At 39.1% G+C, this 14,331-nt stretch overlaps 1 protein-coding gene across 6 annotated transcripts in view; it reads right to left on the bottom strand.

Moving 5' to 3' along the window:
- LOC109952498 (neurexin-2-like) overlaps positions 1–14,331 on the bottom strand; it is a 108,184-nt gene that overhangs the window by 18,869 nt on the left and 74,984 nt on the right. The window contains exon 1 of one of the 6 annotated variants that reach the window (XM_020587608.1): positions 9,109–9,987. The exons of the other annotated variants lie outside the window; for them this stretch is intronic. Coding sequence (XP_020443264.1) covers positions 9,109–9,451 — 343 coding nt within the window. The 5' untranslated portion in view covers positions 9,452–9,987. Of the gene's footprint in view, positions 1–9,108; positions 9,988–14,331 lie in introns of those variants that run through there. 6 annotated transcript variants of the gene reach the window in all.

Raw genomic sequence — 14,331 nt, 5'->3', positions numbered from 1 at the left:
TATGTACATATATCACCTTCTCACACTATTTTGTACATATGCTTTATATTTATGAGGGTGCCCAGACTTGTTTACATATTTTGACCTTGTACTCTTGTTGCTGCTGATACACATGCTAGTCTGGGTATTCTCTTTGAAAATGTTTTATACCCCCCCCCTTTTTTTTTTACAGTCCTTCTGATTTAGCCAAATATGCAAAAATAATATTAGCATTTACTGACTAATTCAATACAATATGAAGAAGTTAATGAGCATTTATTAAAACATGATTAAAATTCATCCACCTGCTCATACAGTTTCCTAGCAGGTGCTTAAACTTTTATGATTCAAGTTATTCATCTCCTCTCAGAAACATTTCTTTCTCCTTGAGATGAATGAGGCATAATTGTATTCATTTATAATTGACAAGTGTTATTAGAGTTTCTGAGATATTTGAGAAAATCCACACAGCCATGTGCTGAAATCTATTTGATGATTTGTAGGTAAATCAGACACCTCTTCATGATATTATATGATTTATTCCTAACCTTGCAGACAACAGAGATAGTTCATTAAATATACATTTTCACATTTTTTCTCATTTCATTTGAGTGAAGAAATCAAGAACAGCACTACAGTCCATTTCATATAGTCCATGCAAATGTGAAATGAGTTAAATTGAAGTAAAATCTAAGATTAAGTCTGAGTTTTCTCAGGGGGACAGTGTTCTTTTTGATGATTTAGGATTGCAGGTGCTGAGTGTAAATAGACATAATGTCATAAAGAGAGTACAACAGAAATTATAATTATCTTTGATGGTACAGCACAAATATATTCTGGTCTTGTTTAACACCTGACACTTGAAGTATTGTTTTTACAACTACCTGAATGTCTTGTGAAGCACAGGAAAATGCATGAGACCAACTTGTAGCCTCAATTTCAGTCATGTGCGAAGACTTGAGTACTCTTAATGGGCACTCAGCACAAAGGTTTCTTACTGACAGGGATTAACTGCTAGGTGAATGTTTTCTTAACACTGAACACTTACTCCAAAGCTTCAAAACACCTTGTTCTGACTGAATTTAATTACAGTGCAGGTTCTCTGACAGTGTTTGTTTCAAACCAAACGGGTTCTTAATCTTAATTAATGTAAGGGAAATGACTCACTCACATTTGACACAGTGTCACCGAGTTATTAGTTTTTTTTCCATCCAGTGAACGTTATCTACATTTAGCCTCTTGTCAGTCCTCACGTCTGCTCGGTGAAATCACTTTAATTTCTGGTGCATTTATTTTTACACATTTACTTACTACTTTTGTGCAGTACAGACTATACTCATACACAATTTGCACAATGTCATCATAATCAAAAAAATTTAAATACAACACCTCTGCACCAAATATTACTACAATTACCTTTGTGCATATCATATAATGTTCCAAATGGCACAATCCAATCCAATAAAATGTTAACAATCCCAACAAACATCACACTTTACATCAGTTCTGTTTGTTGAAGGGGATAACATGATGCAATATAGCACTGAATACCAATTTGAAAGGATACATTTTATATGCATTTGGTAGATCAATACACACATTACACTTGGGAATGTGGTAAGAAAAGCATTTTGACATTAAATAAAACTATTTAAAAAGCAGCTTTCAGCAAAAGAATGTGCATTTGAGTTATTAAATATGGAAAACTAATCAGTACACTCCTTGTCTTTAATATTTGTTTATTCACCTTTTTTTCTTTTCTTTTCACCCTCCCTGACGCCATCCATCCATCCATCCCACACATTATAAGGGCTAATGGAAAAGATCCTGACTTTTAATGACTAAGGGCCAAGTACAAGATACTGGAGGTTGCAGGAAGAAAAGCCTCATTAAAACAGTTTAAAGTTTTTATGTAGTTATGTGGGATCAAGCCAAAGAGTGAATAAAGAGTAACATGCAATCCTGTAACGTGCACCAAAACACATGCAATACTAATGCACCTGCATGCTGGAAAACATGGAAGTATCTGTTTATAGATCGCAGTAACTCCAACAGGAGTGTTATGTTAAAGTATTTTATTACACCTTGCTGTCTCCCTGTTCTGTCTTCCCTTATTTCTTCTCTTTTCTCTGTGGTAGACCTGCATCAGATAAAGCAGGCAAGAAATCGAACTTGTTAAGATTATTAGTGTAAACCTTAGAATTCTAACCGTTGAAGCAGCTCTCCTCTCTCTGTCCAGTCTCATGGGAGTGCTCTGCTTGAATAGCAGGTATAGCAGAATGGTATGCAAAATACAGTACGTGCTGTATATCACATCATTATAAGTTGGAAGCCTCATAATTGTTGATACTGTACACAGGTAGTTTAATGCTCCTGGTGTCGTCCATTATACATGAATAGGCTATTATATCGTAGGTGTGATGGCACAGTCGGTATATATTCAGTTCTAAGCATAATAAAGCCCTTATGCTGGTTTAATACATTGCAGAAGTCAGCAGAATCATGGAGTGATATTATAGATTACTCTGCTTTTTACAGGCATGGAATGGGGTCAGTGAAGCTCCCAAAATTTCTATAACTTAACTATGATTGACCGTCATGTCTCAGTGGTTCTTTGCACACACACAAAAAGTAACCATATGGATTGTTTGTTTGTGCCAAGACGCAGTCCTACCCACTCAAACATCCTGTCCTTTTCATTTGTGGTCTCAGCCAGCTGAACACACAAGAGACGAGGCAACATGCTCATAGGACTTGCAAAATACACTGAGATGCTGGTGATAATTTGCAATTCGCATAACATTTTAGATATGAAAAGGCTTAAATGCTTCCCCTGAGCTTGCTGTCAGAGAGAACTAGAGAATTCATGTGGCGAGTGATTATTAGCTCTCATAATGTTACTAATCATGACTTTTAAGGCTGAAAACTATCACCATGAATCATTCCAAAGGCAACTAGGATCAACTGAAATATTATGAACACAAAGCAGTGGAACGTTGAATTGCTCATACAGTATTTGAACAGCCATTTAAACCCTTTGTGGAGAACCCCACTGACAACGAACAGTATATGTATATTTACTGTATTCACAGTGTGGCTGTTTTTCACAGTTAATAAATGTTTCTGAATGAACTGCCAGCTTCCAGAAGGACTAAATGACAAGTGTCCAAGTGCACAACCGTATACTGTATGATGTGGAGGCATTAGGTAAAGACAGCTTGTGTAGGGCAACAAGGGCACTAACAGGGAAAACAAAGCTGATTGATTAAAAAGATAAACTTGCATAAATCTCCAAACTGTGAGCAGTTTTTTTAGAAAGGGAGAGTTATGGGGAGAGATTAAGACTGAGTTTGTCATCTGACTGATGTCATCTGAGGCATACATCTTCCATGGTCTATTAAATACATCTCAGCGAAATGATGAAAATAAATAGTGCGGCCTAAAGCCTGATGGAGCAGCCATATGGTTTTCAAGTTAAAATATGGTGTTCAGGTTAGAACATGGCATCATATATATAGTACAGTGAAAACAGTCTTTTAGGAATCAAACAAATAAAATCAAGTGAATTTGAATTGATGATTGAAGGCCATATTGAAAACAACTTATTAATTTTATGAATTATAAATCTTAAATACTGCGCATGCAGACTTCAGCTGTGTTATGGCTGAACTGCTGTATCTGTTCCTATCAGCAAGATGTATCCAGGCTGTCAGTTCTCAAATTGAACGTCTGCAGCTCAGAGTGCCTCAAATGATCCCATTCTTCTATAATAATGTTAAGGTTTTCTCCCACTCTACTCTCAGATGATTTGGGTCACGGTGAAACTGTTTCAATTCAAAATGCAATTCTGGAATACTGCATCAACAATTCCTCCTAAAAGTTACAAAGGCCTGGTGCCTGGCTGCAGTACAGGTCATACTGTAAATCCTGCCTCCTCCATGTTAGTGGATGAGACATGAGCCACACTAAAAACTCAAAGTACAAATCAGATCAATTTTTCCCAGAGGCCACTTCTGTTGTTTTTGCTCACTATTATCATGCTAATGTGTGTATGAGTGGTGTGTATGAGTGGTCATTTTTCTGGTAAGTTATTTAATAATATAAAAGTGGTGTGTTTCAGTTGATCTTACACCTTTGATTGGTGGTCTGATGCTATCACTCCACTTTGAGTCGCTACTGTGCAGAATCTGGTTGCAGTTCTCATGATATTTTGGCTAGATTTTTGCATAGTCGGGGGAAGTGTGGATACCCTTTCCATCGTATATACAGTCAGTGGGTTTAACATGGCTTAACATTTTGTTTTTAAATTTATAAACATTAACATTTTCATGAAATCACACCCCATTTTGATACTATTTTTGGTTGGCATTTTTCTGCAGTAGGCATTCAACATGTTTGCATTTAGTGATCAGTATGGCACAGCTCATTTTACATTGGTACAGTATTGGCAGAGTCAGCCATTCTTCTGCTGGATTCAAACAACTTTCATATGCACAAGGAATTCACAGGAAATCCTGGAAAAGAGGTGAGCGAATCAGTCTGTAGCTGACTCCTCATCTCTGTTTGGGGCTACAGTAGCCACTACCAGCATAACACACCCAAATCTCCAACTGAAGTGTTGGTGGTAAAACTGCATTGTGCATAATGTAGGCACCAGTTTTTGACAGGGGAGAAAGATGTGCTCAATAAGGGAGACAATATCTCTAGTTCTGCTGCATCGATTTGGATGCTTTTTTTAAAAACTGTCCATCATGACTCTGGCAGTGTTATTGGAGTGCAATAATAAGATGGCGGAGTATTCTTTTAAATTTGAATTTATTAGTGTATTTCTTCACAATAGTCTCCAAATACATCCTTAGTTTTGACTTTTCCAACATCTCATCTCTGCTGGTTCATATTCTTTTATAGACTTTTTATACCCTATGCAATTGCATTGAAAGTACTGTACACAGAAATTCATAAGTACATACAACTATAACACTATGTGTGAAAGTAATTTTGCTGCCAATACAGCCTTTGCTTTTCTTTTATCTCTCAGCTTATCTTACACAGCAAACACTTTCTTGTCCTCAGTTCACGTTTTCATTCTCATGCCTGTTCTGCTTTGCTGCAGATCTAGAGCAGAGCAGTAGTTACCTTGGTCTTTGTTTACATGCAATCCTCTGCCTTGTCCACTTGTTTCACCCTCAATCTTGCAACAAAAAAATAAAAAATACTCAGAATGACAAGGGCAACTGGCATATTTGTTTTTGGTTACAGAACAGTGACGACAATATAACAGTATCAGTTATAAAATTCACTAGGAGCATTTGGACAAAACATGCAGTGGGAGAGATCTTTTGTTAAATTGCTTGTGTGTATATGTATGATTGTATGCAAGACTGTGCTCATCATCCTTGAGGGTAATGTATTATGTGACCTGGAGGAACCTGAGCCCTCTCTAGACCGTATGATGCCCCCATCCCTTCACTTCCCCCGCTGCAGCTCTTGTAAAGACTGTATTACGTCAGACTCTAGTGAGACTCCAGTGAGACTCCAGTGAGACTCCAGTGAGACTCCAGACAAGCCTATTTGAGATTTTAACATGCTTTAAAATCCAGCCTTTGAATATTGAATTGTGCTCAAAGATATCATCACTGAAAGAAACTCATGAAACCATTTCGTCCATTTGAGCTCTCTCTCCCAAAGCATTAGCTGCTTTTTTTTTTTTTTTTTTTGCCTGCCACAGTCAGACAGTTCTTATACCAACACGATGGCCCTGGAGGATGAAGTGCATCAGATTTTCACTGAGGATACTGAACATCTGGGTGTGTGGGGAGCACGGTGAAGGGTCAGCTAGAGTGCAATCTTTCTTGCATTCCAGTTGAGAGTACACAAGGGTCACAGCATTAGCTAGCTCTGTCAAAGTGTAGAGGTTTGGGGGTTAGTTTAACAAAACACTGCTTTGAAACAACACTGTGCTTAGGATGGTTACACAAAATTTTAAAAACACCTCGTATAAACCCCCCGTTATCATGGCGCTGCAGGGTCGAGAAATGAACTGCGGTGGAGAGTAAGCTCATAAGTTACAGTACAGTGTACGTCTCAAGTTGGGATTCAGTTTCTCTTGATATCAGAAACTCTTCGGTTGGTGTGTTAACATTCTTAATTATGTCCTTATATTTTGTGATACACCACCAGAGACTAGAAGTATAAAAAGAAGAAATGCTGAATTTGAAATGATGTCAATGTAGAATTTTGAAGCAATTATCTTGATTTATTGTTTATTGTTATTGAAGCTATTTTGAACTATGATAGTCCAGTCTAACTGCAAAATGTATAACAGCTACACTGGTCCACAGCATAAAACATACTAGTGTCTCAAGAACGGCTTTAAAATTGTGACATGGCAACATTTGTGGTATTGCAGCCAAGTGTCCGTCTTCATAGTCTTCTTTTTGGTCTTTTATGGTGGTTGTCAAACAAGAAAGTGATGCATTACTGCCACCAACTGTGGATAAGAAAACCAACATATAGTGTCCATTGAAGGCGTACGGTTTGGAACTTTAAAACACTAGAAGGTAGTGGTTGTCCTGTGTCCGACGTTGTGTTTTAACCAACCCCAGGGCCTTTTTCTAACCTTAACCATGTAGCTTGTCTGCTTAAACTTAACCATGTAGTGTAGTTTCTGTGCCTAACCATAACCATAACCATACTTTTGGTTTCAATGTACTTTCCGTTGCAATTTTTGATTAAGAAAAACGTTGCAGTGTCACAGTTTTCAAAGTGATATTGTGAGAGCTGTACATTTTGTGTTATGGACCAATGTAGCTGTTATACATTTAGCTGTGAGACTGGGTTGATAATGAACATCTTGAAATGGTGAAATGCAAACTAGGGCCTCTTTCAATAGATGGTATGAATATACACGTTATAATATTTGTTGCTGATTCATATGCACCAACTTGTGGCCATAAGCGAAAAGATTACTTTGAAATATAACTAAGATAAAAGTGAAATACAGTGAAACTTGGACCAGAGAATGTTTGGTGCTTTTGCTTAAGGTTACTTTAAAATTACTTCAACACAACAGAAATTGCTGCAGATTATCTGTTAGTTACCTAATTGATCAACTGACTGTAGCAAGCCTAAAATACTGTATTATTTTGCAACTTGAATGCCTCTTGAATGCCTCTGGTTAACTGCTATTTCAGTGGCAAATCACCTTTCATTTAGCTTTCTACTTCATGCTGTTCTATGACCTGAATTCAAAACATTTTTTTAATGTAATCAAATGAAAACTCGCCACATACTGTAACCACTATACCATAACCACTATACTGTGACAATACATACAGTAACCTGTGGTTAGGATGAGGAGTGTGAGCTATTGCAGCAGGGCAGATAGCCTATAAATAGCTGTAATAGCCATAGCCCAGGGGCAATAGCTATAATAGCCATAGCCCAGGGGCGTCCAGACACACACACATACACACACACACACACACACAGCCTTGCGGTTGTCAATTACAGGGTTCGTACATAGACTTACATTCATTTCCAGGAGACTTACTCTTAGCTTAACCAGAACCACTACTTGCCTAACATTAACTCTTCCCCTAACACTTAACCAATGCCGACACTTGCTTTAACCTTAGCACCTTGTCACTTTTGTAAAATTCAACGAATTAGTCACAGGGGCTCAGCCTCAGGTTCCAGCAAAGCAGTGTGCTCCCAGTGTTCCACCCCCACAAGTATATATAAACAAGGCTATGTAGACAAGGCGCCACACACACACACACACACACACACACACACACACACACACACACACACACACACACACACACACACCTGACAGATTAAAGCAAGTGTCCAAGATTCTGTGATAACGGTTGTACAGTATAACTCAGCACTTCAGTGAATATTATGCCAGTCAATGTTAATACCCACATATGGATTCTGCTTTGTACGTTATGGCTTTGTGGACATGACATGTAAATCCTAAGTGCTGTCAGTATCATTTAGGCTACAGTAAATTGAATTTCTTGGTCTAAAGCACACACTTCAGAACAACCTACAGCACAAAATCTACAATAGAGGTAATTGAAAATTTATCAGTGAGGTCTTTGAAGTGTTTTTATAGGCCTGTTTGATCATAGGCTGTGCCGTGCCTGTAAAAGCCTGGTCCAGAATGATATGCTTATAATAGCACAGATGTAATTCATCACATTTTTTTTTTTGTCCCTTTGCAAATGACAAAACTGCTGCAGTGAAGACACTACAAATCCATTGGACATCTTTTTATGGGACATAAAAGTGAGTCTTAGGACAAAAATTTCAGTGTGATATAAAAGGGAGAAAAGACTTTGGTGTCAGTGCTTTGAAGAAGCCAGTTTAAGTAGCGTAGCCAATCTGATAGAAATTGTTGAGGACAGGTCAATAGTTAATATCCTTCAGGTGAACACAAGTTAGACTCTAACTTAGACTCCAACTTACACTATAAAATTGCACAACATAGGACAGTTTAGAAAGAATGATTTCATATAAACATGGAGAAACTAAAAATATAGAACAATTATCAAGATTTGTTAAGTTCAAGAAAAAAACAATATAGCCTGTAGTTTATTTCTTTCTACATATAATCACTTTATACATGTTATGTGGAACTAATTACAGTACACTGTACTGTAGTAATCACCTTTGACAAAAAAAGGCTCCATCACTGAGTGCATTACACTGTTTATACAAACATCAACCTCATATAGAAAGATAAAGAGATTTACAATGATGACTCATAACACCAGTAATATGTATTTCTAGTATAACAAACAGCTCTTCAAATGCTGGAGCATCTTGAAAAGGCCAACCAGTACCGACTCTGTTGTGTCAATAAAGGGGCTTAATGATGCATAGAGGCTGCAGCACATCCATAGTTAGTGAAGCATCTTGTTCACACTGTACCTCGCAACAGAGCCACAAATGGTGACGCTAATATACAAGAACAAAACGAAGCCTGTTTTACATGACCTACACATGCAGGTGAAGAGTACTCATTTCTAATTTTGATAATTCATGATCCCTGACACTGATAATGCATTAGTGAGGCAGCAAACAGCAAGCTGAGAGTGTTGAAGGAATACTTCTTACCATGGCCCCCTCTGGTAAGAAAAGGCATCCTGTTGATGGCAATAGGAACGGTGCCATGCTTATTGTGGAAATGATGGACATGGTGCGTGGTACTGAGACTAGAAGACACACGTGCTGTTCCAGTTTGGATGGGGAGTACAGTAAGCAAAGCAAACCAGAAGACTAGTCTTGAGCAATAACCTAAGCCCATGCCTAGGCTAAAGTGCAACCAGCTGCTCAAATGTCCGAGCGCAGGGACGGTTGTTAAGAATCTACCCATGTATGTTAGGTCCACATGGGCCCAGGACAGACAACTCAGCCAAGTTTTGGCTTCTGACAGTCCAACTTGAAGACCACAGAGCATCTCAGTGACAATTTGGGCCCATTTGTTTCATGATCCCGTTAGTGATGATGGAAAAAAATCCTTTAAATTTGTGAGAAAAATAACCAAAAATGCATTTCAAGAAAGCAGTCAAAATCCAATTAACGCTGTTGTAGATCAAACTGAAGAACAACCAACTTATCTGTTTTTGGTTAACATTTCGCCTTGACAAGATGTCTACTGCGCAGAAGAGAAAAGATACACATCCAAATAAAGAATGGAGATAAATCCAACTGCAATTTCAAACAGGCATGTAGCTCAACCATGATATTTAGGCATAAAAAGTGTCAGGACAGAGCTTCATGTGACAAGAATTCTGATTAGAGTCTCCATCGCCCACAGGTACAGCTTGAGGGCAGCTGAGCCTGCCCACTAAGAACAGTGCCCCTCCACCGCAGTAGAAGACATAACACGCTTCTGTGGGAAAATGGATCATTTCATTAAGCAAAAAAAAGGACAAGGAAATAAAAATATGCACAAGTGAAGATGTAGTGATGAAGGGTGATGCAGGAACCAGTGCTTTTCTGAGATAGGGAGGTGAGGAGAGAGAGAGAAGAGAGGGGAGAGGGGGAGCAGTATCTGCAGCGGCACAGAGAAAATCCAGAAAATAAATAAATAATTTCTCAGCATCTCCTCATTCACTCAATCCCAGACGCAGCATATCCAGCAAAAGGTAACCTCTGGTATGACAGAGATTTCCAAAAGTGTTTCGATTTCAAATGAACGTATGATCCTTGTCTCGCGCTTCACCTGCTCAGTCTCTTGCAGTAAAGACTACTGCTGCATTCCCCTCACTGCTGCTTCGTTTTCCTTTATCCTCTCCTGTTTCCTCATGCAGATCTGCTGTACTGCCTCAGAGTGAGGATGATTAACATAACAGCTACATGTGTCGGTCTCTGGAGGAGGGCAGGTGATTCTCCTCAAATGAGATGCCTTGGATGGCAGAGACTGAGATGTTGCCTTGGGCTTCTGCAGCAAAAATTATGCTAATTAAAGAGCATCGTTGTATCATAATTAATCCTGGATGGGTGAAATTCCAGGACAGCCTGAACCCCGGCAAAAAAAATCTTTGGCTTGGAATTGTGGTCTAATGAACACGGAATAAAGGAGCTCTTCTAAAGGCATACTGTAGTCAGAGGCTGTGATTCAGTGAGGCACAGCGTGTGTGTGTGTTTGTGTCGTGTGTGTGCGTCTGAGAAAGAGAGTCTGTGAGCAAATGAGGGAAAGGGTGGGTGAGCGATAGCAGGAGGGAGGGAGAGACAGGAAGAGAGCGAAAGAGAAAACAGGCAGCCACAGCAGAAACACCCAGGGAAACAGTGAAGCAAGAAAATGGTTTGTGTGAATAAATGAATGCTACAGCACACTGGTTTGCAGGTCCTGGCAGTAACACATAGGAATCATACTGCAGAGGAGGAGCCTGATTTAGGTGAGCCGTCTGAGCTGTTACAGAATGAACACGAGGGTACTGGTATGGACATGCTCTTAACATATAGATTTGAGAGCTACAACTGGCACAAATGATAGAAACACAAATAGCTGTCACAGTGATACGGTCCAGCTCGCTGCCTTAGGCTGAGGAAGCTATATAGGCCATTGTATGTAATTGATTTTGAAGAAATCCAGAGGTTGTGTTAAAATTTCATCTCAATCCTCTCTTTTCCAAGTGTTGCTGTTTTTACGGTCCATATGCACTGGCTCTATTCCATATGCCTGGTGTGCTCACCTCATATCTGTATACAAGTCACTCCTCTGTTACAGAGCTCAGTTGCTCTCTGCTCTCATGCTGCTTAACCATGCAGAACTTGTTTCTAGCTATGACTGATCTGAGTTCAGAGGTATTCCGAGCTGACTTTCTGAGCTGCTTGGGTTTATGAGGCGGGAAAAATGTGATGGGAAGATGAGTTAAAATATACCGACACACAAGAGGATGAACGCATTATCAGAAATACAGAAACAAAGCGGTGAGGGACGGGAGGGAGAGGAGATGGAGCCAAATATGGTGTGTGTGTGTATAAAGGGAGAGGAAGAGAGACTGCAGCTATATCAGCTAAATCATGGTCGATAGAGATATCCGTTGGGATTGCCTAGTCGGTTGAAAAGACACGCATAGAAACAGGAGGACAGAGGCAGGCCATGCAGCACCACCTCTCATAGTGACAAGAAGTCGACGCAGGCCATTACTCAAGCAGGGGAGGGGGGTGGGGTGGAGCTTGTGGGGAGCGAGGCTGATTGAACAAAAAGAACAGAGGAGGGGTGAGTGCATAACACTCTGGAACGGCAAGTGCCCTAACAGCACGTAGACATTCATCTGCTGGTATTTTGAACACAAACTAATTCAAACATTGTCACATCCATCCAATCCGAGTCAAAAGGAGACGCCAAGCCTTTATAAATAACCTCTTCTATATATGTTTTGGTGTGGAAACACGCTGACAAACACAGAGAATAATCCTCTGATGACGTCAACAGAAGAGTCGGTTTTATTTTGAATGCCAAAGCTTCAGTTGTTCTTCGTTTTACACAGCCAACATAAGGACAATCGTGACAAATTAGTTATTTAAAATTCTTTCTAACACACAGTCATTTCCAAATCAAACTGGTATTTAATTTCCAGTAACCGTGAGGTATGAGAAGTTGAAGTGGGATGATTTATAGCTAGCAACTTAGTCTGTCAGCCACTCCAGCATATACAAACATCTCTCTAGGCAGCGATGGTATCTTGGTGAGAGCTGTCTACAATGAAAGGCTAGCATTAATCAGTTCATGTGAGGGTTGCACAGCACAATTAAAGCCATGCTTTCTGGACTACAAGAAGTGGGAGGCTGGGCAACTGAAACCATGTGTTGCCATCACTTATTTAATAAGTTGGGCATCCTACACAGCTTTTCCTAGGATATACATTGAATATGCATTCAACATTTGATAAGTTTATTCTTAAATTAATTCCATTAAACCTCCATTGGATTTTGAAAATGGATTGACTGTCATATATCTGCTATTTCTGCAGTTCCAGTCCAATAAGCCTTTGATTTGCATTTTTATATTTTCCTCTGGGTTATTTTAAACTTTTTTCCCCTACTCATAGAGCAGTTTTGCAGATCTCCACACATTTACATAATCACATTATTTTGCATATATGGAATAATATACATATACTGAAGCAATCTGTGATGAAATAGTTTTTAAATTTCGAGATAGAAAAATCACAAGTCACAGGTTTACGCAAACTCACAAATGACATGATGTGAGAAGACGTGCACAGCATTTTAAAGACTTAAGAAGCCTAAATCTGTGAGGGAAGATTTTTCACAGTCTGGCCCCAGGGGGTGAAGTAGCAGGATTAATCATAGCACTTTCAGATTAATTACTCATAATGCGAGCAGCCTCTGGAAGGCATGGCCTGCAGTTGTGATGTTTTAGTTGATTTCATTAGACTCAGAGCGGCAACACCTAAAATAAGCCAGGCTTAGATGGTGTGAGAAAAGGGAGAAAGTGAAAAAATATGAAGGTGGTGAAAAGCATAAAATAGAAGTATATGTATAAATGGTGTAGCTGGCAGAAGAGGCTGTTGGGAATTCTTAGCTGACGATTGTAAACAGTGAAATTTGAGTTTTGCAGTTGTGAAAAAGAGGAGCACAGATGCTAAGAAGGTTATATACATCTAGCTAAATGGTTTGATAGTTTAAGAAGGGCGTCCTTTGATTAAATGTGATCTACCACCTTTTTTATTACTAACTTTAGTGTCCTGGCAGCCTGTGTGCACCCTCCTCTGAGAAGACACCGCATGTGACAGTAGGCTCCATATTGTTGGCTGTGCATGGCACTGGCAAAAATAGATTCCATTTGCCTGTTTAGCTGAGCTTACTAGCCTCAGCATGTTGCTTGGAAAGGATGAGCAGCAGCAGTGCTTACAAGGCAGAGAAAGTCCCACAACAATACAAAAAGAGCAACGGTCTAATTAATTTTAGCAACCACAATTTCTAAATGTTAGCCATTAGACTGATGACAGAAGAGCTGTTTCAACTGTCTACCCCATCCAGGGGTCTAGCTGTGGACTTTTAAAATAAAAACCTGAGCCAGAGAGGGTGCAGTCAGCTGTCACCTCAGAGGAAAGTACAATTTTAGCTTGGCTGAGGTGTTTCTCCTATTCACCCTGGAGCCCGGTTTCAATGATCAGTCTGCAAAAGCATCAGCAGAATAGTTGGCCATAGAGGAATCCCTTCTATTATTGGCTTACATTGATCTTCTTGCTTATTATAGCAACATTAAAGAAAGCACCAGTTGAAATAAATAAATGAAGGATTTTACTGGTGCAATGACTGTAAATTGTGTTGGAGACTTGTGGAGTATCTAACAACTTAACCCCTTTAAGAGATCCTTACAATGTTAAGAATGATGATATTGCATGGGCGGATTATAATGAGCCTTGCAACCCGACACCTCCATTTTCATGATTGCCTATGCATTTATACATTATATTATACAGTTGTAGTGTATCTTAAACAGATTGAGAGCTGTTCCAGTTAAGAAATTGTTTATTTGATGTCCACATTGTGGATTCTTTTTACTCCACTATCTAACTATGCTTAATTTTTGTTCCATTTACTGGAAATAGTTGAAAGGAGCATTTGCTATTCACCTTTCTAGTGTCTGCTTTCAAGTTACTACACAATGACGTCATACATTAATGATTATATATGTTATTCTCAGAACAGAAATTTCAGTATAGGTCCGTCATCATAGTGAGAAGCTGTGCTGTAGTTACTGGCAGTAAAAAAAAAAGTTCCAAAGATGTGATGAATCAAATTTGTTTTGAAAACCATTTAACCTCTTCCCAGGCTCTTGGTGTGCACCTTCATGCA

The sequence above is a fragment of the Monopterus albus genome, unplaced genomic scaffold (assembly GCF_001952655.1).
Source record: "Monopterus albus unplaced genomic scaffold, M_albus_1.0 scaffold464.1, whole genome shotgun sequence".
Lineage (NCBI taxonomy): Eukaryota > Metazoa > Chordata > Actinopteri > Synbranchiformes > Synbranchidae > Monopterus > Monopterus albus.
The sequence above is the reverse complement of the archived record's forward strand: the minus strand, read 5'-3'. Positions and strand labels throughout refer to the sequence as shown.